Source organism: Equus caballus, chromosome 14 (assembly GCF_041296265.1).
Source record: "Equus caballus isolate H_3958 breed thoroughbred chromosome 14, TB-T2T, whole genome shotgun sequence".
Taxonomy (NCBI): domain Eukaryota; kingdom Metazoa; phylum Chordata; class Mammalia; order Perissodactyla; family Equidae; genus Equus; species Equus caballus.
In genome coordinates, this window is record NC_091697.1 from 52,688,319 (window position 1) to 52,713,026 (window position 24,708).

General features: G+C 55.5%; 1 protein-coding gene across 29 annotated transcripts in view; it reads right to left on the reverse strand.

Moving 5' to 3' along the window:
• Positions 1 to 23,064, reverse strand: part of PSD2 (pleckstrin and Sec7 domain containing 2) — a 53,184-nt gene extending 30,120 nt beyond the window's left edge. For 2 of the 29 annotated variants that reach the window (XM_070234126.1, XM_070234112.1), the window contains exons 1-4: positions 22,810 to 23,064; positions 18,114 to 18,153; positions 16,045 to 16,184; positions 2,958 to 3,382 (exon numbers count right to left, since the gene is read on the reverse strand). In XM_070234126.1, coding sequence (XP_070090227.1) covers positions 2,958 to 3,331 — 374 coding nt within the window. In that variant the 5' untranslated portion in view covers positions 3,332 to 3,382; positions 16,045 to 16,184; positions 18,114 to 18,153; positions 22,810 to 23,064. Of the gene's footprint in view, positions 1 to 2,957; positions 3,383 to 4,144; positions 4,334 to 4,764; positions 4,842 to 15,064; positions 15,860 to 16,044; positions 17,087 to 17,146; positions 17,303 to 18,113; positions 18,154 to 18,398; positions 18,491 to 22,596 lie in introns of those variants that run through there. The other 27 variants (XM_070234131.1, XM_070234115.1, XM_070234125.1 and 24 more) reach the window with 22 other exon arrangements.
• Between the last annotated feature and the right edge of the window lie 1,644 nt (positions 23,065 to 24,708).

A 24,708-nucleotide genomic window follows, 5' to 3' on the forward strand; every position in this document is an offset into this window, starting at 1 on the left:
CCTGTTTATTCTTTCAGCCAGTACTTACTGAGCACCAGGTGCCAGGTGCTGGGCTGGGTACTGGGATACAGCAGTGAGGAGGACAGGCATGGCCCAGTCCCCCATGCCCAACCCATGCCTGACCCATAGTTGGCATCATGCATCTAAATGAAGGAGTGTGAGGCTGAGGCTCTTCCTCCAGCCTGGCCCAGGGGGCGCTGCTCCCTCCAGGTTCCCAGAGCAGTGTGGGCATCCTCCTACCCCAACAAGTGTCACACATGGCCATAATGTTGCTGTCCCCACAGCCTGGGAGGTTCTTAGCTTGGCTGACCACATTCCAGCTCTCAGGTTTTGCCTTAATGTCACCTCCAGGCAGGTCCACACCACCCACCACACTGGCCCCCTCTCAGTATTTTCCATCCTCAGGGCATCTTTTCCTTTCCTCCCAGCCCCTCTCAGCAGGTAGGACTCTGATGCCCATTTACCATCTGTTCCCCAGCACCCCCCAACTTGCCCTACAAGGCCAGGAAGCACCCAGCACACAGTAGGTGCTCAGTAAACCTTGCTGAATGGTGCACTGGGTGACTGAACAGAGGTTTTTCAGTCCCATAGCCCACCACACTGCCTAAGCCCTGCAGGGCCCTGCGCTGCCCCAGAAGAGGCCTTTGCACCAGCTGTCCCCTCGGCCCAGAGCACTTTTCCCTCAAGCTGAAGCCTCCTCCCTTGACCCTTTCTCGATGAGGTCTGCCCTGACCACTCTATTTGTAACTGGGACCTCTCCTCAAACGCCCCAGCCCGTTTTTCCTCCTTTATTTTTTCTGAAGCACTTACCTCCTTCTAACATATTATATAATCATTTATTATTTTTGTGATTTATTATCTATCTCCCCGCTAGACTATTAGCCCCATGAGAGGAGGAATTTTTGTCTGTTCTGTTCACTGACGTATCCCCAGCCCCTATAATAGAGCCCCACACACAGCTGAACTGAGGCATCCGAGGAGGATTCTCATCCACTGGGGAGATGCGCAGGTAAGCAGGGAGGTTAGGCGAGGAGGAGGAGAGAGACTGAAAGAGGGAAAGACCACAACAGAGACAAGAAGAGAGAGACAGAGAGGAAGAGAAATAGGAGAGAGACAGGAAAAAGACAAAGAAAAGAGATAGAGAAAGTGTGAGAAACAGACAGAGCGACAGAGAATAAGAGAGACAGAGAGTAACAGAGATAAAGAGAGACAATGAGAGGGAGAGAGAAACATAGAGACAGCAAGAGGAAGAGACACAAACACAGAAAGAAGCAGGCTGAGCCCAGCCCATTTCAGAGAAATCAAGGCCCTTCATTTGCAAAGAAGTGCACCCCTGTCTCCTGCTGAGGATCTGGCTTCTCCTCCAGCCCCTGCTGCCTAGCAGAGACCTAGCTGTATTTGGAGGTCCCTTCCACTCAAACACCTCCTTGGACCCCCCAGTGTCTAAGATTTGGTCCCAGTGTGTTTCCTGTAGAAACAAACTGACCTGAGAGAGAAAAAGCTGGAGCCAAGCCATCTGGCCACCCCTGTCCCAGCAGAAGTTGAGACTGTAGCCTCATGAGGCCTTCTCCTTCCAGAGAAGGAAGTGGGGAGGAGGGCAGAAATCTAAAAAGTGGCAGGATGCCTGGCAGGGGGCTGGGGTGGAGTTGCTTCCACTGACCTCCAGGAGGAGGGGAGGGGAGAGAAGGGTCACCGCCCTGGCCACCAGAGTAGACACTTGAAATGTGCCCAGCAAAGGCACCTCCACCAGGCCTGTGCTGGGTCCTGGAGACACTTGAACAGCAATACAGAGTCCTGCCCTTGGGGGCTCTCATCTCACTGTCAGAGACATGAATGGTCTCCCCTACCTCCCATCTCCCACCTTCCCATGCACCTGAGCAGACCTGTGGGGTGGTTCTGACAGGGGCTTAAAAACCATCAGCCCAATCTCTAAACCTTCATCTGCCCCCACCTTCAGCCATCCCAAATAGATATGCCACCTAAATACAAACAGTGTGCTCTAAGAAGCCCCAACCCTCTGCCGGCAACCCACAGCCAGCCAGGTGGCCGCTCTAGGACCTGCCCGGATGGAAATGCTCTTATGGCCATGGCATACCTGGTACACACGGGCACCTGATCCCACATACCCACATTCCTACCTGTGGAGACCTAGGCACATTTGGCCCTACACACTCATGTGCAAACCCAAATGTGCACCCACAAATGAATAGGCCAGGCACACACAAACACCCCCCACTGACAACCACATAGACCCATGCACACCAAAATGCTCACACTTCTCTGTGCACACACCAATGCACAGGCCAGGCATACACATGCATGCCACACACACACACTCACACACCTTCTGCACACTTGCTTGTCCAGGTCAGGGCCTGCAGCTATGCACACTAAGACTTCCATATGCTTTCTTTTCTCAGCCCATTCCCCTGCCCCATCCCTACCCTCTGTGTCCAACTGGAACCTCTAAGGCACTGAATCTCCCCACCTCCTGGTAAGGATAACAGAAATGGAGCTGTAACTCCAGTAAACAGGATTGAAGTGAGATTCCTGGTAGAACTTCCAGATGGCACTCAGGTGAGGGGTAGCAAACAGGGATTAACCCACAAAGCCTACTCTCCTGAGGTCAGTTGCAGAATTGGGAGATCCTCATCTCCAAGAAGCAGAATGATAGACCAGATGACCTTCTACATGAAGGCATTTTGAAATTCTAATTCCTGGGATGGAGGGAGTCCGGCCCTCCAACCCCACATAGAAACAGCTCATGATGGTTTGGGGGGCTGAAGGTGGCCTTTGAAATCTCATGGCTCTATCCTCCCAAAACACCCAGGGACATTTCATGTCCCCATTTATGGATGAGAAAAATAAGAACTCGAGAGGTTAAGTGGCTAGGCCGAGGCCAAATAGCATTGGAGCAGCTAAATGTGGTAAGCCTCTATCCCAAGACACCCACTTACCCCAGCTGAGGGTCCTCAGTGTCTGGACAGAGGCTCCTGGAGGCATCCTCACCCTCCGCCAGCCCACCAGCCCTCCAGGGCCTGGACTCTGTAGAATCTTCCAGAATGTTCGACTCTGGCCCCAGGGCTAGGCCATTGGTAAGGGAGAGGCCAAGGCTGAGGCCATGGAGGGCCATGTCTGGGCCCTTTGTGGGCTCCTCAGTGTCCACCAGGGCATGCCTTATCTCATGTCCTGGGCTGTTGTCACTACTATTCAGGTCCTCACTGGCTCCCATTCCATTCTGGACCTCGGGTGCCTCCTCGGGCTCCAGGCTGGCGTCCCAGGCGGCACCACCTTCCCCAGGCAGTACAGATGGTGGCTTATCCTCATCCATGGCAGCCACTGCTTCCACCTTGAGCTGGCTGCTCCTGGGACTCCACTAGACCTGGTGGCAGATGGAGAGATGAAGGGGTGGGTCAGACAGGGCAGGTGCTGAGAGTCTGAAGCCCAGCAGAACGAGCACCAGCAGCCTGCCTGGGGACAGGAGGACAGCTGAGATTATCTTTTCAGGACCTCCCTGCTGGAGTCTGGGTCCAGGTCATGGTCTCCTCACTGCCCTGCTCAGGCCAGCCCCACTCACCTCTCCCCTGATCCCCTGCGACCCCATGTACCCCAGTCCTGCCTTCCCTGCTACCTCTTATGTGTTTCTGTTGTGCCCTCAAGAATTCACCAAAGCCTCCTGAGGAAGATCTAGGTTGGGAGGGACGAGGAGAGGGTCCAGGACCCCTCCAAGCTCTCTTCCTTTCCCACTGGTGAGGGATAGAGACAAAATCCCAGGCTGACCAGCCAGTCCTCTTGCCTCTCCGTGTTGTCTCGCCCTGGTTCCAGGAGCCAGACAAGAGTGAATCTGTGGTAAGTGGAGGGAACTGGGCTGGGGGCTGCCTTTAGAGGCAGAGTTAAGAGAGGAGGCAAGGAAGCCAAGAGAAGTGCAGACTTATCAGAACAGAGGCCACCCGAAAGAAGCCGAAGTGAAGCCCCGAGGCCCAGCGTGAGCGCTGTCCAGGGTGCTGGGCGAATGCGGCGCCACCCGGGAGCCTCGCCAATAGCGAGGCTGTCTCCGCCGCCCAGCGCCCAAAGCGCTGGCTGTGTGAGGAGGAAGCAGGTGGGGGCCTGGGGTTCCCATCCACACCCAGCCCCTAGAGCTCACCCAGGCTGGAGGAGGGACTCATGAGGAGGCTGCCCATGGAGCACTCTGGGGAGAGCACTGGAAGGGGAGCCAGACCCTGCTCTGCCCAAAACACTGTGTAACCCTCGTGTGGGTCCAGGTCAGGCCCCCTCACTGCCGTACTCAGGTCAGCCCCACTGCTCTCTGCCCTGCTCTGGATCTGCTTCTCATCTGTAAAAGGAGGACACCCATTTTACCTGCCATCTCCACCCCCACCCCTTTTTAAAACGATTGGAACCAACCCATATTTCCCAGAGGCTTCCTGCCCAATCTAATCCCAGATGGGAGAGCAGATGTAATGTGCTGTGTTCTAGCTCTCCCCTTATCCCTCTCTGCCCCTGTCCCAACCCAGCCTAAGTTATTTCTGCCCCCCATCCCCAGTGACCTCTGCCACCAGGGACACAGACCAGCCCCCCAGTTCCTTCCTCTCTTCTTCAGGCTTCAGCTTCCCCCAACACCCCCACTCTCCTCTGGAGAAGGGGTGCTGGGGGTTCAGGAGAAGCTGGAGGAGGAGAGAGACGGGTCAGCCTTCTGGGCTGCAGCAGAACAAGCTGCAGGTACAGCAACAGGGATTTAAGTGAGACCATGCTGCCTATACTTGCCTAGTCATGAGTGTCACCTGAGGGACTTGTTAGAATACAGATTATGAGGCCCCGCTTCAGTTCTCCTGAACCAGAATCTACAAGGAACAGATATAGCAATCCGTTATTCTTATAACAAGGCAAGTTTGGGAAACACTGAGTTAGACTCCAGGAGGAATTTCCCATTTAAAGAAGATGAGCCTGGAGAGGAAGGTGAATCTACTCTGGGAGCTTCTGGGCCCTTGAGGGGAGCTCTGCCACCAAGGGACTACTTAAGATCCATTTAACCCTTGGTTTTCAAACATGGAGAGGAAGAAAAGAGGGCAAAATAGAGATCTGGGGCCCCAGTCCTCCCCCTCTCCTCCCCCCCCTCCCCAGAGCATCACTTCCTAGAACCTTGAAGACTGCATGAGCATAAGATTTTACTTTAAAAAAACAAAACCTGGGGATGGCCCCATGGCCAAGTGGTTAAGTTCATGCACTCCACTTCGGCGGCCCAGGGTTTTGCCGGTTCAGATCCTGGGCACGGACATGGCACCGCTCGTCAGGGCACGCTGAGGCGGTGTCCCACATGCCACAACTAGAAGGACCCACAACTAAAATGTGCAACTACGTATTGGGGGGCTTTGGGGAGAAGGAAAAAAAATTGGCAACAGTTGTTAGCTCAGGTGCCAATCTTTAAAAAAAAAAAAACCTACTTCAACAGATTTTTTAAAAATCCAAAGAACCAGGCTCTAGAATATCTGGGCCCTGCTCCTAGGACACCAGGAATCTCAAGGGGCTCGGCACTGAGTGAGGGATTCTTTTTGGTCTGCCCTAAATCCCTGCTGCTGCAGTTGCTATTTCAATCTGTTCCCTCCAGTTGTGCACTCAGAGGAGGGAGAACAGGAGGTCATCTCCTCAACTGAGACTCCTGGGGGGGGAAGCATTTAGAAAGGAGAAATGAGGGAGAGTGGGGCCTTTTGGCCTGCTGCCTGAGTTCTAGTTCTCTGGCCTGCTTTCGAGCCTGGGGCCTGGACAAGCATTAGATTTGGGGCACAGAGCTTCAACCCAGTTCTAACAAGGTGCCTCCAGCTCCCACACCCATGCATGGAGGCTGAGCCTGGCAGGGTGGGGTGCCTCCCCTTTGGTCAGGGCTGTGCCCGAGCTTCCAGTGAAGCCTGAGATTTGAGAGCACAAGCAGCTTCACCCGATGGTCAGTCTACACCAGCCCCAAAGCCAGGGTTAAGGACAAATCAAGGACCTCTTGGGAGGTCCCTACACTACTCCCCAATGTCCAGCAGCTGCCTCAGGCTGGCTTAAGCCCTACCTGCCCTGCCATGTCCTCCTGCAGCAGGGAGCAGGACAGAGGTTCTGCCAACACTGGGCACTGGGCCGTGTCCTTGGCTTCTGGAGGTGGGCAGACAAGGGATAGCATTGATCTCCACTCTGGGCGGGGGGCCCAGAGTCCCTGCCTGGGCTAAGGGCCAGCTGAGCCCAGAAATGGCTGAGCCAGGAACCCCCACTCTTGCTGAGCCCAAGGGAGGGGTGCATAAAGGGGATCTTGAGGGCAGAGGTGTGAAACAATGCCCCAAGTCCTCACTCTGAATCACCATGTTCCCTGAGTCTCCTTGTTGTCCCCTTTGGCCTTTGTGAACTCATCTGCAGAATGGGGGCAGCGCCTCTGCTCTCCTTCTCCATGGCTGGTGGGAGAACTTAAGGTCATGAAGCTGAGAGAGCTGAGATCCAAGGAAGAACAAACACTACAGAGGTCAAGGAGAAGGCAGCTATGATCCACTCTTCTCACTATCACCTTTGACAAATGGGGAGAGGGAGGCACAGACCCAGGAAAGGCTTTGCCTGAGGTCACACAGTGAGTAGCTGCTTCTAGAACTCAGGAGTAGCCTCCCTCTGCACCTGGATGGGCTGGAGGTGAGGATGAGCCCTCAGTTTCCAAGGCCCACCATCAGACCCTCCCACAAGATCAAGGGCTCAAATCCTCAACCAGGAGAGTCTATCCAAACCAGTGATCCTGCCCACCTCCAGTCCTGCTGGCAAGAGTTGGGGAGGGGTACAGCTGGACCACAGGGCCCCTATCCCAAGGATACGCCTACAAATGACATGCTGGCCATGGCTAGATCCCCTGCATCCTCTCTTGGTCTGAACTAGACCCTACTCTGGGCAGGGGCTCCTGCTACCCACTGCCCTTGAGATGACCTTGGGCTCAGCAGCCTCTTCTTCAGTACCAAGACAGGGCCCATGAAGATAGTGGAACCCAGGCTGGGCCAGGGCCGAATGCCAAGCCAACCACTTGCTGGGTCTCAGCTGCTCTTGAGACAACCCTGTCCCTCTCCCCACTCTCTCCATGGCAGCTGGAGTGAGCTGTGAAAACACAAATTACATCATATCCCTCCCTCACTCATAACCCCCCAATAGCTCCCATCGCCCTTCAGTTAGAATTCAACCTCCTCAGCATGGCCTAAAAAGGCCCTGCCTGAGCTGATTCACTGCCCTCTCCCCATCCCCCACCCCATCAGCCACACTGGCCTTCTTTCTGCTCCCTGAGCTCATTCCCACCTCAGGGCCTTTGCACCAGCTGTACCCTTGGCCTAGAATGCGCTTTTCCTAGATCTTTAAATGACTGCCTCTTCTGTCACTCAGGGCTCAACTCCAATGCTGCCTCCTCAGAAAGGCCCTCTCTGACCCCCTGGCACTCACTCACAGTCCTCCACAGAGCATCATATCTGCTAAGCATCACTTTGCAAAACTGAAACTTTCTTTTCTATTTGTTTCCTGCCCATTTCCCTCACTAAGATGTAAGTTCAGTGAGAGTGGGGGCTATGTCACGTTCACTGCTGTCTCCCCAAGATCCTAGCACAGTGCCTGGCAAACAGTAGGCACTGGGATCTTCACACAAACACATAAGTGCACACACATGGACAGTTAAACAAGATGATCAATGAATAGGGCTAGTGTGTAGTAACTGCTCAGAACAGACCTTGGCCAGCTGTGCCCCACACCATTCACAGGTCCCAGGCTGGCCCAGCCCTGTGCACCCCAGGATCCACAGGAACCTGCCAGGTAACTAACAGCCTGGGCAGCAAGGAGTTGACAGGAAGACCCCTCAATGGGTCCCTGGATCACACAACTCACCATTCTCCGGGCCAGCCTCTGCCAGCTAAGGAGTCTGGAGGTCAGGACTTTCCTGTCATCAGGGAGCTCTAGGCACCTTCCCTAGGTACAGGTCAGCCTGGGCATGCACCTCCTTAATGTGCCAACTGCCCTGGGCAGGGAGGTGCCCAGGATAACATGGAGGGGATGCCCACCCAGAAGCCTTGGGCACTTCCCTACCTCCACTCCCCAAAGTGACCCTAATCCCTCCCAATCCACTTAGTCTTCCCAGCTTAGACCACCTTGTGCAGCAACAAGTGCCTCAGACTGGGACAGACCAAGACAGAGGGTCAACACCCTCACTGTGCAGTCAGAAAGACCTGGCTTCAAATCCAAGCTCTGCTACCCACAAGCTGTGTGACTTCAGGAAAGTTGCCCACCTCTCTGAGCCTCTGTGTCCTCCACTATAAAATGGGGGGTGCTAACAGCACCTGCCTCACAGGGATGCAGCAAGGACAAAAGAGATGGCGTGAGCATGATGCTTAGCTCAGAGCCGAACACAAGTGCTCAGGGAAAGACGGTGGCTACTGCTTCCCAGAACCTTCTCTGGAGTCTGCAGGGGAATAAGCTGACTGCCCACGCTGTGGGTAGAATGCACAGGACACTCAGTGGGCCCCAGTAGACATCTGTCCTCGGCAGGCTGTTAGAGCAAGTTCTGAGGCAGGGGCTTCAGAGGCCCAGCCTGAGGGTGGAGACAGGAGAAAGTCTCCTGTGGGGGCCAGGAGGGTGGGCCAGAGAGGGCGCACCACCCTTTCCTGAGGCAGGTGAGGACCCTACAGTCCTGGCCCCACCAACACTCCTACCCTAGGCCAGCCTCCCTCCTAACTTTCCTTCTCAAGGCACAAGACCCACACCAGGTGAGGAAGAGGGCCAGGAGCCTGGGCCTCTCTTAAAAGGTGCCCATCTCTTTTAGGTGGTGCCAATCTGGGGTTATTAAGGAGGCTCAGCACCACCCTGCTTTCCTCCTCTCGGTTTGGCCCGTGGGGAACCAGCTTTGCCTTGGGTGACGGGGGTCTGGAAGGCTTCCTCTTTCTCATGGTCAGGCAGGCTGTGGTCCCCAGGGCTGGGTTTACATTTGCATCTTATCTGCATGTGCCCCAAAGCCTGCTGGGATTTTCAGGGGCCCCTGGGTGCAGGTCTGCAAAGGTCATTCCTTGACATCTCCCAGCTTGCTTCTCTCTCCACCCCTCAGTCACTTGGCACCCTCATTTGCTTATCATTTGCATACATCTGCAAGCTGGTTTGGAGAGCCCTCCACACTGATGAAATTCACAATGTCCATTGTCAAATCCCAAATCACGCTGACAGCTGGTGACTCTACCCCTAGCTGACTTCCCTACAGGGTGAGTCTTCAGTTATCTGGGACCACAAAGGACTAGGATATTCTGCTTAAGCGACTGGCTGCTGCTCTGTCTTCCTGGAGCTTCAGCCGGCACCTGGGACTCATTCTGATGCTTGAACCACGTTTGACCCATGAGCCTACGGATTGAGAGCTGAACCACAAGAGCTACAATGGACTGACCAAGTACAAGTCCTCCCAACCAGCCCTATCTTGTCTAAAACGCTGGGGTGGGAGCAGACTGGAGGGCTTGATCTCTGAAGAGCCTGCCCTCAGTCTCGTTCAACAGCCAGGAATAATGAACCAAGAAATTTCATCCTCCCTTCTCTCTGCCCAGTTTTCACTTACCCCATAGTCTCTAGAGCCCCACATTCTCTGTCCATTACACTCCAAGAAAACCCCTCTCCCTCTCTACCTCCTCCCCTGTGACCTTCCTCCCCACCCCAACCTCTTGTTATGTAGCTCTACTTAACCCCTCCCTTACTGAGTTCCCCCTTCTCCTCCTTCCCTCCCTTTCCTCTGTCATCTCCTGTCTCCGCTTTAGGACTTCGGCACAGTGTCTGACAAAGGTTGTGGTCTCCTTGGGGCTGGATGAGGGTGAGCAGCATGTGATGCAAAACGAGCAGTTATGAAAGGGACTGTACTGGGCCATTCTACCTCTCTGTCGCTATCTTTGAAACTGTCCCTCTGATTCAACCACAGCCCACTGATGGGAGATCTGGTCACTGGTAAAAGCCTCATCCCTTGATGGACAGTACATGAGGTGGAAGAGAAAGAGAGGAGTCGGGAATGACACCAGCATTTGGGCCCTGAGCCCCTAGAAGGATGGAGTCGCCAGTCCTGAGATGGAAAGACTGGGAGGAGCAGGTTTGGGGAAGAAGATTGGGAGCTCAGGTTTGGACAAGCTGAGCTTGAGGTGTCTAGTAGATGTGACAGTTGAGATGCTGAATAGGCCACTGGAGGTCAGGAGAGAGGTCAGAATTTGGGGTATAAATTTGGGAGCTGGCAGCATGTAGGTGGTACTTAAAGCCGCAGGACTAGGTGAGATCAGCACAGGAGTGAGCGCAGAGGAGGAAGAGCAGCCATGCCAGGGCTGAGTCCTGGGGCACTCCAATACTGGGGCAGGGAGGCAGGAAGGAGGCCGAGAAAGAGCAACCCACAAGCTTGGAGGAAAACAGGAGAATGGATGTCCTAGAGGTCAAGGAAGGGGGAGAGATTGAAAATGTCAAATGCTACAGATGAGGACTGAGAATTGGCCACTGGGTGTGGCAACACAGAGATCATTGGTGGCCTTGAGAAGAGCAGTCAGTGGAGTGGAAGAGGGTGAGAGCCCAACCAGAGTGGAATCAAGAGAGAGTGGGAGGCGAGAACATGGAGACAATGAGTCTAGACAAGCCTTCTGGGGAGTTTTGCTGCAAAGGGGAGCAGAGAGATGCAGTGGTAGCTGGCTGGAGAAGACAAGAGAGCCATCTTTTAAGATAGGAGAAACAACCGCAAGATAACTGCTGATGGAATGAGACAGTAGAGGGGGAACCTATAATGTAGGAGGGTGCACTTGCTTGGAGCAATGTCCTCAAGCAGGCATGAGAGGACAAGGATCTAGTGCACAAGTAGAGGGGTGGCCTTAACCAGGAGCAGGGACCCTTCACGCACAGTGACAGGAGGCAGGCAGAGCAGTGGGTGCAGCTGCTGGTAGATAGGTCAATGTAGCACTGGGAGTCTGAAGAAGTTCTGTTTGCTTATATTTTCTCAAAGACGTAGGAAGCAATGTCATCAGCTTTGAGGGAAGATTGGGAAGAGGGACTAGGGATGAGGGTAGAAGAGAAAGTGTGAAACAGTCATCAGGTAGGCGGAGAGGGATGGACTCGCACCTGTGGTGGGACTGCAGGACAGCACTAAGGACGCACCTGAAGTTCACGGTTTTGAACTTAGAGTGAGCCCAGTCGGGGTAGTAATTTTTCTCAGCCCCATTCAGCTGCACAGGTCTGATGCAAAGCAGGCTGGGCCTTGAATTTAACCAGGATTGGGGTTTTGCCAAGCAGGTATAAAGAAGCAAAATGAGATAAGGGAGATGGGGGGTCTGCAAGGGAGGCATTATCCTGACTTTTACAGTGGCAGCTGCCTCTGAGCCAGCCCCTGGCCCCTGCTCAAAGTCCCTTCCCTGCTGGTGCCTGAAAGCCCACCATGGTTCCCTGCTGTGGGTTATTTGGCCTTCCCTCTGCCTACATCCCAAAATGAGCTTCTCAGAGGGGGGCCACAGGTAGCCACCAAGACCTGGACAAACGAGCTTCCCACACAATTGTTCCTCTGACCTGGAAAGTACCTCCGACTTTACACGCTCAGAACTGCATTCTCCATCCCCTTCCCAAGCCATCACACCACAGCTTCCCCATCTCTACTTAGACACCAGTGCCCATCCATTCTGCCTCCTAAATTTATCCTTACTCCATCCCCTTCTTTCCACCCCCACCTGCCACACCCCAGTCCAAGCAGGGCTACCATGCCACCAACTCCATTCCCTCTGTGCACCATACGCAGCAGCCCGAATCCAGTGCCACACATCTTGTGCTGGACTACATCATGGCCTCCTGACTAGTCTTTTTTCCACCCTGCTGGCCCTGCCAATCCCACTCCATCCTCCTCAGAGAGCCCTTCTGTGCGCTCACATCTCCCCCATCACTCCCCTCTCTAAAACTCTACAGTGGCTCCCAGTGCCCTTGGCCACATTCCAAGCCAGCTGTGATCTGGGCCCCACCCTCTTTCTTCCTGCCTTAATCCCCTCTCCCCCCTTGTACCTCTCACTACTTTCTCTGGGCCTCTCCCCAACTCTGACAGCACCTGCTCTGAGTTGTGGCTCACCCCACCCCCCACCCCGAGGTTGTGAACTCCTTGAAGGCCCTGTCAATGTGAGGATGGTGTGAAGTAGCAGTTCAGTCAGGTTTGCTGACGTGGTGCGTGGATGACCAGGTGGATGAAGCTTCTGGAGGTAGGGAAGAGAAAGGAACAGGAGTGAAACAAAGGGGCTCCTTAGCCAAGTGACCTAACTTAGCACCACCTGTTATAGGACAAGCTGATGACATGTGCTTCCTGACAGGATGCAGTGGGAAGTACACAACATCACCTATGGGATATTCTTGCCAAAAAATGTTTAACCTGAATCTACTCATGAGGAAGCAATAAGGCAGATCCAGAATGTGGGACATTCTACAAGAGAACTGACCAAGGCTCTTTAAAATGACAATGTAACAAAAGACTTAAAAAGAAAAAAAGCAGAGGGATTATTCCAGATTAAAGGAGACTAAAGAGACATAACTAAATGCAATGTGTGATCTTTGATCAAAAGAATTTTTTTAAACAGCAATAAAGGACATTCAGGGACAGCAAGAGAAATCTGAATATGGATTACATATTAGGTTAAATTATATCATTAAATTTCTTGGGTATGATAATGGTATAGTCATTACGTAGAAAAATGTCCTTGTCTCAGGAAATTCATGCTGAAGTATTTAGAGGCAAAGTGTTATGATGTCTGCAACTTACTTTCAAAAGGTCCAGAGAGAGAGAGAGACAAATGTGGGCTAAATGTCAACAACTGGCAAATCTGGCTCTATAGGTGAAGGGTATATAGGTGAGTGTTCATTGTACTTCCAGGTTTGACAAAACAAAAAGTTAGGGGGGAAGGAAGGGAGTGGAGGGAGACACTCCAAAGAGGGGAACTCAGGGCCAGGCTTGACGGAGCAGGGGGCAGAGGAAGAGGGGGCAGAGGAGAAGGGTAAAAAGGAGGAGGGGGCAGAGGAGAAGGGGAAAGAGGAGGAGGGGGCAGAGGAGGAGGGGGCAGAGGTGGAGGGGGCAGAGGAGAAGGGGAAAGAGCAGGAGGGGGCAGAGGAGAAGGGGAAAGAGGAGGAGGGGGCAGAGGAGGAGGGGCAGAGGTGGAGGGGGCAGAGGAGAAGGGGAAAGAGGAGGAGGGGGCAGAGGAGGAGGGGCAGAGGTGGAGGGGGCAGAGGAGAAGGGGAAAGAGGAGGAGGGGGCAGAGGAGGAGGGGCAGAGGTGGAGGGGGCAGAGGAGAAGGGGAAAGAGGAGGAGGGGGCAGAGGAGAAGGGGAAAGAGGAGGAGGGGGCAGAGGAGGAGGGGGAACAGGAGAAGGGGGCAGTCCTTCACTGCAGCAGCCCACAAGCTGGGCTGTGGGCCTGTCCTGGGCTGGACACTGGAGTGTCCAGGGTCACGGATGCGGGGCCAGGCAGACACAGCCCTGGAGTGGCTCATCACCTAAAGAGGGTCAGACCCCAAGGAAGCAGACTTACCTGTGAGCAAACCCACTTAGGAGGACAAGGGCTCTGCAAGAAACAGCCAGGTCCCAGGGAGACCAGCAGGGCAGCCCTCAAGTGGGCAGGGCTGGCAGGAACATGGGCCCCACCCTACCTCTGCCTGTGCTATGGCAAGGAGCTAGGTCTGGCCCAGGCCCACCCCTCCCCCCAAACACCCCTCAAGGGGCGACAGCCTAAGTGTATCCTCCCGTATGAGGAGCCAGGCTAAATATGGAGCCCCAGACATAAGACGCCACTCAAAACAGATTTTCCTGGAAAAGACCATCTGGCAAAGGATGTCTAGAGCATCATCTGTCGCGAGAGGCAGTGTCATTCTCCTGCAAGCCGACACCCTGAATGGGAATGCCTTGATCCCGCCCCTCTAGAAGACCCCAGCTTAGTGCCTCAGTTTCCCCAATGTCACCCCCTTGCTCTGGATGGAAAGGCACTCAGTCCCACCTCCCTCTTCACTTGTATCTCCAAGGAAGAAGAGAACGAGATTAGGACACAGGTCCAAGCTTCAGACAGTTGTGCCTAGGTGCAAATCCTGATTCTGCCACTTACTAACAAGGTGACTTTGAACAAGGAGCTTCTCCTGAGCCTTAATATCCTCCTCCACAAAATGGGAATAATAGGAGCACCTCACTCTAAAGGCTGTTGCGCATATGTGAGTACTTATCTTAGTGGTACTTAGTACTCTATATATGGAAGCTGGGCAAGGTAATGTCCCCCAATCCCTCTCTCAGTCCTGTTCTTCGTTCCAGTTAGCTTTGCTCCTTCCCTTCAGGAAACACTTAGAATCAGGCCATCTTGGGGGGTGCATGCCCCACAGCTCAGACCAGCACGAGCAGAAGGAGGGAAACCTCTCAGCTTGGCCCAGGGCACTCCTGAGCTGTAAGGGACAAGTCACTCAAGCATTGAGGCTTCAGCCCCGTAAGAGACACCAGCAAGGGAGGCCTTCCAAGGACATTCCAGTCATCCTTCTACCTTTAGCTGGACCACCACCCACCTACTCACCCTCTGAGTGGGTGTGGGAACCTTCTGGTTCAGGCCACAACCTGGGGACCTGCCATGTTTCCCCGAGGACCAAATTTCGCAGTATCCCTGTTCAGAAGCCACTGCCCCTCACCACATCTGGGGGAAAGGGGTTCTTGGCAGGGCAGGTCTTTCCTCCAGAGATGTGAGGTGGGGAGGGGAGGGCAGCTGGCCCATTTTATTGATTCAGAGATCACAGGTCACAGAACTTGTGGCTTCCCTGGGAAGCAGGGTTCCTAACCCCCCAAAGGAGAGGGTAGAAGAATGACTGTAACTGCCCACGGCCAGGGGTTGGGCTTGGAGGTGCTCCCAATGCCCCTCACCCACTCTCCTTCAAGCTGCCTGAGTACTCTCCATTGAGCAGCTCTTATTTCCAGGGTCTAGAAGAAGGAGCTGGGGAACCCAGGAAAGTCCAGATGCCTCTCCCCAGACCCAGGCTGACCATCTGCCCTGGCCAAACCCTGCGCCCTCCCCCTGCTCCCCATTCACTCACCATCAAGCTCAGCCTGGCTTATCCTGAGCCTGCCAGGAATCTCAAATCCACTTTCATTGTGGCTGGTGCTTCTGCCCCCAGTTCTCTTCCAGGGCCCCCCCAAGACGGCCCCAAGAGGAAAGGATGGGCTGAGGCAGTGGCCCCCTGGGCCTGTGCAGAGACAATGCCCCCAGTTCTGACTCAGGGAACCCTCAGATCCTCTGGGGACAGCAGGAGTCAATATACCTCCTCCTAGGAGGGGGCTAGTCAGGCAGGGGGTTCCCACATCTGGACTCCCTGCCCTACCCCAGCCCCAGCAGTGGGCTCCAAGGACCCCTCCCTCACCCTGCGGCTGCCACAGCCATTATGTGCCTCCTCGGCCTTGCCTGCTGCCTGCCACGCCCCCATGGAAGCCCCTGCTCTAGCGGCAGAGCTGAGAGCCAGCCTGTGAGGCCTGGCCGCCAAGCCAAGCTGTCAAAGTTGGGAAACTGGAAACAGAAATAAATCCTCAAAGCTGCTCCGTGATAAAGGTGGCTGCCGGCAGGCCCGCGCATCCAACACCCCGGGTCCTCTGCCACCAAGCTCTCACTGGCACCCCCTCAACACACAGATATACCCTCAGATTATACAAAAAGGGGAGATAGGGAGGCAGAACCCAGGAGACAATTGGGCTGGCCAGTCCTGACCCCCCCGGCAGGCTGGCCTGAGGCTCTCTAGTGGCGCCCCGACTCCCTGGCCCAGACCGGGCCATCCCCGAGCTTCCTCTCTCGGCCCCATCTCCATGACAACCGTATCCTTCGATGCTCCAGCCGCCACGGAATTGATCTCAAAATGTAGCTTTGTTAGCAAACCCGGGCGGGCAAGGAGGGCGGAGGGCGGCGCCCTGCATGCGGCCCCCCCACCCCTGGCCCCCCGGCCCGGCCTCCAGCCTGGCTTCGGGAGGGGCGGGGTCCCGGAGCACGCGGGCCCTGGGGACAAGGTGGCCCCGCGGTCCTACTCACCGCTCCTGGTCCCAGACGCTGGGTCCAGCCTCTCACGGCGGAGCCATGCAGAGGCTGCCGCTGGACTGACCGTCCCACTCCGCCGCCGCCTGTCGGGGCTCCCGCGCCCGCTTCTGTCCCTTTAGGTGTCGGAGCCGCGGCTGTGGAGAAGCTGAGCGGAGATGGGGGGACGGACGGCAGGAGGGAGGGAAGGAAGGAGGGAAGGAGGGAGGGAGGAGCGGGAAGGGCGGGGAAGGGCGGAGGGACTGCAGGCGGGGGGGCGGCCGGAGAGGAGCCTGGAGGCGACAGCGGCCACTCTGGCTGGCCGGCCCGCCGCGCCTCAGCACCGAGGGTCTGACGGTGCCCCCCTGACCCTGCCGGGGAGGGCGCAGCCAGCCCCGTCCCGCAAGGCCCCGCCCCCGGCCCTTTAAGAAAGTGGGGGAGGGGAGCACTACGAGGTTCCGCCCCCCTCCCACCTCCAGCTCAGCCGGGCCCCAGCTGTCTTCTAACCCTGGCCGGTCGGCGGGCCAGACCCAACCACCGCCCCCTCGGCAGGACCCTCGGGCCCCCAGACCCTGAGCCCTCAAGTCTTTGGGTCCGCTCGGCCCTCCTCGAAGCGACGAAGGGAGCGGGTCCTTGCCTTCCTCCCACAGTCTGTTGGCGATCTGACTCCTTGCTCTCCACGCCCCCACACACCCCGCCCCGAGAAAGACCTGACTGGGACAGGGGAGCAACGAGCAGTGCAGGGGGCAAGCTGGACGATCCCAGAGGGAGGGAGACCGAGCCCTACCTACCTACCTACCCAAAGGGACCGACAGACCTGGGAGAGGGGGTGAGAAGTGGGGCTCGACAGAGCTGGAAGTGAGGCTGCAGAAGAGAGTGACAAAGGGGAGAGACGCTGAGGGAGGGACAGGTGAGGAGTGGGTCCTATCAAGGATGCACAGTCCCAGTGCCAGGTCAGGGGGAGGCCACCCTAGCCAGACAAATATAGGGTGCTCTGGGCTGTGGAAACCATCTCCCAAGGAACTGGCCCCACAGACCCTCCTGCATGCTAGTCACTACCTTGAAGCCCTCCCCAGCCCCAGGATCCTGGCTCTGAAGAAGACAGCTGACAGTATTCTACCTGGGCCAGACACCAAGAAGAACTGGCCGGCTGTGAGGTCCCTGCAGGGCAAGATTCCACCTCTCAGAGAGATAATAAAAGGACCCCCACCCATAGAGACCTGGAGAGACCAGGAGCTGGGGCCGGGGGAGGGGGGGGGGGTGAGCAGGCCCAGCCCTACAGAGAAGGGAGATCAGGTTAGAGTCAGGCCTGACCACAGGAAGCCACTTTCCACCTCCCTCCTTCCATTCCAGCCCCCAGGGGCTCTTCTCTATACCCAGCTCTCTCCCGCCTCTGGACCTGTGCAGGTGTTCCACCTTCTGCTCTGTCAGGCCTGGATCCTGCTGTGCCCAGTGAACTCCAACTCAATCCTCAGATCCCTGCTTAAATGCCCCTTCCTCCATGAAGCCTTCTCTGCCTTCTTTCCACCCATACACATACAGACCTTAGGGACCCTCTTCTTAGGGTGCAGAGGGTGAGAGGAGAGAGAGAATTTACTGGCCTATGAGGGGTGTCTAGGCTGGGCAGGGTGGCAGTAGTTGGAGGTGCAGGGTCTGAGCTGTCCTCAGCCTCCTCCTTCTGCAAGCTGGGCCACAGCTGGAGCTGGGGTTTCATCAACCATACTGACACTTCTGCTATGAACTGTGTGCATCTACCGTGTGCCTGAGTCCACATTAAGTGCTTTCTATCTGGTATATTCAACCCTCAGAACAATCCTACAGCCCACTTTACAGATGAGAAAACTGAGGCTGCAAAGGCATAGGCCACTTGCTTAAGGTCCCAGGAGGTCTGATCATGTGGACACAGCTCGACAGTTCAGAGGGCACTTTGGCCACACCCCTTCACTGCCCATCAAACCCTAGGACATTCCCACAGAGCCCAGAAACAAGGGGGACACTCTACTGCAGATGCCCAGGATCTTCTTGAAGGGCACAGAGGGAGCATGGCTTCCCTGCTGTCCCTCCCTCTACCTCTGCCCTCTGCTTACCTGTAGGCAGGGATGGGTGACAACCGGCAACCAGCAGGGGCTGTAGGGGGAAGTGGAGGTGACAGGGCTTTGCTACCACACTCCCCATCTTCCGGACCCATGACCTCCAGTCACAGCTGGACCACCTTTCTGAGATTCCATGTCCTCATCTACCCCACGAGGATGGTAACAGCCCCTCTCTTGTGGGATGTAAGAGCTGATGTGCTCAGTGCCCACCCACCCAAGACCTGGCACACAGATGCACTCAGCCGGCCATGGCTATTCCAATTGTAAGGAGTGACTTACTCATGGATGGATTACTTCATCTCTGTCCACCTGGATGGACTGTGAGCCCCTTGAAGACAAGGTCTGCCTTGTTCACAGTGTACCCTCAGCACCTAACACATGGTATGGCTTAATAAATATACGTGGAGGGAGGGGAAGACAGGGAGGTAGGGAGATACTGTCTCTCCACTTAATCTGGCCTGGGCTGGTGCACACAACCTAGTCCCTGGCCTGGATCTGCTCCCGGTCCTTCACAGCTCTGGGAGCCTGTTGCAGCGGGCATGAGCCTGCCAGGGCCAGGAGACCTAGGTTCTAGTCTGGCCCCTGCTGCTTCTTGGCTGTGTGGCCATGAGCAGCGACATCCCCTCCCTGAAGCTTACTTTCCTATGTCAAGTGGAACTAGCTCAAAGGGCTGTCACAAGGCCACAGGTGGGCTCTATGTGAGAGAGTGCTTTGGGTGCCATGGACGCAGGAGAGAGGGTTATTATTCTTCTTGTAGCTACTTTTGCCTCCTGAAAGAGAACAGGGTCTACATCCCCCACCCAGCAGCCAAAATGCACTATATTCCCCAGCCTCCCTCCAGGGAAAGAAGAATGGAAGCTTCTCCCGTTCCTCCAAGGGACTTCCCTTTCCTCCTCCCCACCCACCTGAGGGTGAGTCTCAGGAAGGCAGGTGCCGGAGGCCAGACCAAAGACCCCCACACTGAGGGACCGCTCCCCATGGCTTACTGCCTGGGCCTCGGCTGGTCCCCAGGGAAAGCACGAGTGACATATGGGAAGGCCCAGTCACATTGAGAGTGGTCAGCACCCTCAGGCAGGGGATCCAGCTCTCGGCCCACTCAGCCCACTACAGCCTTTGCCACAGTGAGGCCTCTACCTGACCTCCTGCCTCCCCAGGCCAACTGGAGGAAGGCATCTGGGTCCAATCCTGGGCTTAGAGGAGCCTTGGCTCAGAGAGCATCTGAAACACCCAATTCTCCCATATTCCAACTGGAAGATTGAAATCCAGGGAGGGGAGGCTGGGTAGGGATTCCCCAGGCCAATCCCAGAGTGCTCAGTGAGCACCTACTGTGTGCCCAGCCATGCTCCAATCCCGCCCTTGCCCCCAGCACCCCCAAGATAGAGATCCCAACCCACCTTCACAGTGTCCCGTTCTGACACTTCCCACTTCAAATGTGATGTTCTAGGACCCCTCCCACCCAACTGCACCCCAACCATTTCTATTGACCTCGATATGCTTGTGCTGGTCCCCTGCCTGGGATGCCTTCCCTTTCAGCCATCCTCACTTGGCTATTTCCTCTCAACCCTATAGCCCCCTCCAGCTACTGCATCATTTCTTTTTCCTCATTATAGCAAAGCTCCTCAAAAAAGTTGTCCATGCTCTCCAGTTCCTCTCCCATTCTCTTTTTATTCTTTTTTTTTTTTTGAGGAAGATTAGCCCTGAGCTAACATCTGCCACTAATCCTCCTTTTTTTGCTGAGGAAGACTGGTCCTGAGCTAACATCCGTGCCCATCTTCCTCTACTTTATACGTGGGATGCCTGCCACAGCATGACTTGACAAGCGGTGCGTAGGTCCACACCCGGCATCCAAACCGGTGAACCCTGGGCCGCTGAAGTGGAACGTGCGAGCTTACCCGCTGTGCCACTGGGCTGGCCCCCTATTGTCTCTTGAATGCACTCCAATCTGGCTCTCATCCCCCCAACCCACACTCACTCCACAAACACCACTCATCAAAGTCACCAACACAGCTGCTGAGCACAGGTGTGCAGCTTGGGCACTGGACAAGGGCACCTGAGGTGCACGAGAGGTGGAGAGGGAGCTGCAGTCCAGCCTGCTGTCCTCTCACCACACTGTGTGCCTGGTTCAAGGCTACATCTAGCTGAGGGAGGGACACCTTTTCCTGTATACAGAGGGGTCTCCCTTCTGTGTTCCTGCACAGCCAGGTCCACCTGGAGGGGCTGCATCTTTCTAGTGTTTGTACAAAGGGGCTAGACTGACTGTGGTCTGGTCCCCAGTGACTGCTATGATGCCAAATCCAAAAATCAATTCTCAGGCCTCATCTGAACTTGTTGGCAGCATTTGACACACTTGCTCCTCCTCCTTGAAAGATTCTTCCCTTGACTTCCAGGCCTGGTTTTCCTCCTCCCTCCCTGCTGTGCCTTCTCAGCCTCCTTTGCTGTTCCTCCCCGATTCCTGACCTCCAGATGCCAAAGCCCCCAGGGCTCAGTCCTCTGTCTTCTCCCTCTCACTCCCCAGGGGTGATCCCACCTTGGCTTCAGAGCTCACCTAGCCCCCGATGGTTCTCGGTGTTTGACTCTCCAGCCCCAACCTTTTCCCCTGAGGTCAGACCCTCACGCCCAGCTGCTGACTGGAAGTCTCCACTAGGATGTCCAAAGAGCAGCTCCAGCTTCTCCCAACCAACACCGACCTCCCCTTCTCCTTGCGGCAAACATCACCACCATCCTTCCATCGATCAGGCCAAAAACCCAGGAGTCACCCTCACCTCTCTGTCTCTCACTCCCCACATCCAATCCCTCGACAAATCTATGGCATTTACTTTCAATGTATGTCCCATCAGCTCCACTGCCACCGCCTGGCCCAAGCCACTGTCATCTCTCACCTGGACTATCACTGTAGCCTCCTAACTGGTCCCCCTGCTTCCACCCAGCCCCACTACTGACATTGCCCACATCAATTACATGTAAGTCACATCATGTCCCGGATCTGAGCCAGCATACAGTAGGCTCCCAAAAGGTGATGAACCAAAGAATGGATGAATGAGAGGTCACAGACAAATCTATGCATGGGCCATGGGACTCTGACATGGCCTAAGGGAGGGAAGCCATGCAGTGAGGAGCTGGCAGGGAGCAACAGAGGCCTGGGGAGGAATCCTTGGAGCCTCAGGGTGTTGTCTGTACAATCTCCAACACTACCTACAAATCCTGGGTTAGCTGGGAGGCAGTGTGGGGAGGAAAGGCCATCCTCACTGGACAGCCCCTGGCTGTGAGGATGATTCATTCATTCATTCAACAAAAATTTGCTGAGCACCTACTGTGTGCCAGGCCCTGCAGGGAGGAGGGGAGCAGACAAAGTCCCTCCCTCCACAGCTCACAGCCCATCAGATGATTTCCCAGGGGAAATACCCCAGTAGGTGGAGCTTCCTTGAGCAGGCAGCTTCACCCCACTTTCACAAGATGAAATCAATTTTAGGAAATCAGTTTTATTAGTCTCCTGCCTAGAACCTCCCTGGACTGTGAACTCCAAAGAGGGCAGGAACTGTGTGTCTTGTTATTGCTGGATCCCCAGCATCTAGCAAGGGCCTGGAGCATAGTAGGGCTCAATAAATATTGGTTAATAAATGAGTGGTAGAATATGAGCAGGACCCTGAAGATGGCAAGGATTTGGGCTTGCAGCCAAAAGGAAGAAGGGCAAGTGGGGAAAGGCCACAGCCTGAGCAGGTGAGAGGTAGGAGGAAGGTCCCCTGGAGGAGAGCAGGGCCATGGGCAGGAGGGAAGGGCGACTGCTCAAGCTGAGAGCTTCCTGTCTCACCCCCTCCCCCAACAAACAGGGCCCTGCCAGCACTGGTCCAGGGCTAGTGGACAAAGCCCCACAGGAGTGCCAGGGACTTGCAGTGCCTAGAGCCAGCCGGCTGCGGGCCCAGGGCACGGGCAAAGCCTGGCCCAGAACTTTGTCTGAGGGCCTTTGTGGGCCTCTGGGAGCACGTCCAGGAGAATGCCGGGAACTGGCCAGGGTGGTATGGGGTGGGCACTCCCCTGCTTCCGGAGGTCCAGCTGGCCATCCAGGCCTGGGTTAATGGGGGGTTAGGAAGAGGATTCCCTTCTGCACCACCCACCAAATCCTTACCCTTGGGGAGATACTACCCAATCCCAGAAGTCGGAGCGGCTAGAATTAGAGTGGCTATCAGATCAAATCCTGGTTATTGAAGATCAGGAATGGTGGGGCTCAGCTGGGGGGATGCACAGAGTTAGGGTGAAGCTGACCTCCCCTTGCCCCACGCGTTCTCCCCAAGAAGCCCAGCGGGAGAGAGGAGGGCAAGCATTTTCCAAAGCGAAGGGACACAGGATACATCGAGTCCTGCCCAGGGAGGAGCGGCCACGCCTGGAAGGTTCCCCGGGGAGCGATCTCTGGGCCGGGAAGGGAGCCGAGCGAGGCCCAGGACTTTCTCTGTCTCCCTCTTCTGGCCGGACCCAGAATTACCAGAGCGTCGTGTGTCACAGGGCCAAGCAGGTCCTGGGTCCTCGGCACCAGGCAGCCCCTCTCTCTCTCCCATCCAAAAAGGAAGCGAATACAGGTCATATGCGTCATTCCCCTGCCTCAGCACCAGGCCCAGTCGCAGCCAGAGGTCCAGCCGCAGGCCCTCTGTAACCAGCCTCCGTGCTGGGACGATCGCTTGTTCTGGAAGTCCTTTACCTGGTCCAACCTGAGTATTTCCTCAGCTTGCTCCAGGCTGTCTCCGAAGGCCATGCTCTTCCACAAATCGGATGGAAAACTGAGGCTCCGCTGACTATCCCATGGTGACCCAGGTCCTTTCTGCCTTGGAACTGAGAGAAGTGCAAGTACCTCTCCCCACCGCAGCGGAGAAGGCAGGGGTCTAACTGGCAGCCCAGAACCGAGAGGCCGAGAGAACCGAGAGGCCGCCCCGCCCAACCCCTTCCAGAGCCATTCAGAAAACAGTCCAGGATTGTTCTCTTTTGGGATCTGGGCGCCACCTGCTGGTGTCTGTAAGAACTGCACCGGCCCTGCCAAGCACAATCCATGGCTGGGAGAGACGGCTGAGAACAACAGAGCAGCTGACTTTCATTAAGTGTTCTGTGAGCCAGGTTCATGGTAAGTTCTTCGCGTTATCTCATTTCACACATCATCTCGTTTCATCCTCACAGCAACCCTATGAGGTGGACATCATTCTTGCTAGTTTACCTAGGAGGACACTGAAGCTAGGAAAGTTAAGCAACCTACCCCAGCACACACCTATAGTATGTGACAAAGCCCAGACGGCACTCCCTGGTGTGCACTGTATCCCTGAAGTGCACTGTATCCCTAGTGTGTACTTTATCCCTGGTGTGAACTTTATGCATGGTGTGTACTTTATCCCTGGTGTGCACTGTATCCCTGGTGTGCACTTTATCCCTGGTGTGCACTTTATCCCTGGTGTGCACTGTATCCCTGGTGTGCACTTTATCCATGGTGTGTACTTTATCCCTGGTGTGTACTTTATCCATGGTGTGCACTTTATCCCTGGTGTGCACCTTATCCCCGGTGCACCTTATCCCCGGAGCACTTTATACCCGGTGCACTTTATCCCTGGTGCACCTTATCCCCAGTGCACTTTATGCCTGGTGCACCTTATCCCTGGTGTGCACTTTAACTGGGCTCTTCCACCGGCACTGGTGAGTGGGGAGTGGCAGCTCCGGAATGAACACTATGAGGGACATCTCTTGCCCTGGCCTTGGACACCATCCATTTCAGCTTAGCTTGCAGCTGGTATGGCAGGATCCCTCAGTCTGTCTTGCCCCGTGAGTGTCCATGTCCTTCTCCCCTGACAGCTTGAGAGCTCCTCTAGGGCAGGGCCAAAGCATCTGTTCCCAGGTCACCTCTTCTCAGCACTGATCATTGAATGCCCCCTGTATGCTCAGCCCCTCTCATTTGGACCTGCCCCTGGGGCCACCCACCCTATACACCCACAGGCCCTACTCAGCCCCTTCCTTACTTCCCAACTCAAGAGCTCAGGCAGGTACCGTGTAAGTGGTCGAGAGTGACAGACACTGGCTTCAGTGAAAGGGGCTCGTGTAAATGAGCTGCAGACAGTACCGAATCCAGGCTCCCAAATGTGGTCTTTCTCTACCTCTATGGCCAAATATTCCTCTGTATTGGCTTCACTTCCAGGCAGCCTCTTCCAAAAAAGAGTCAAATGGCTAAGGTAGCTCTGAGTTTATGTCTACCTTTGAGGGAAGAAGCCTTCCCCATCCCAAGAATATAAGCAAAAGTCTCAGGATTCAGTATCATTGGCCCAGCCGGTGGAATATGCCCACCCCTGAGCCAATCACTGCGGCATGAAGAGTCACTGCGCCCCCCTGGAGTGAGGAGCAGGGGCCAGCCCCAGGCAGTCCATATGGACTGATGGCAGGAGGGGATGCGTCCCAAAGGAACACGGGGAAAATTACCAGGAGGAGGATGGCTGCTGCACGGCAAACAGCAGTACCATCCACGACACCTGGCCGTGCCAGAAACACACGTTTTCTTGACTCACCCAATTTTAGATTGCAGACCTCTTCCCAAACTATTATGCTTGCTTACTTCCTTCCTTCCTTC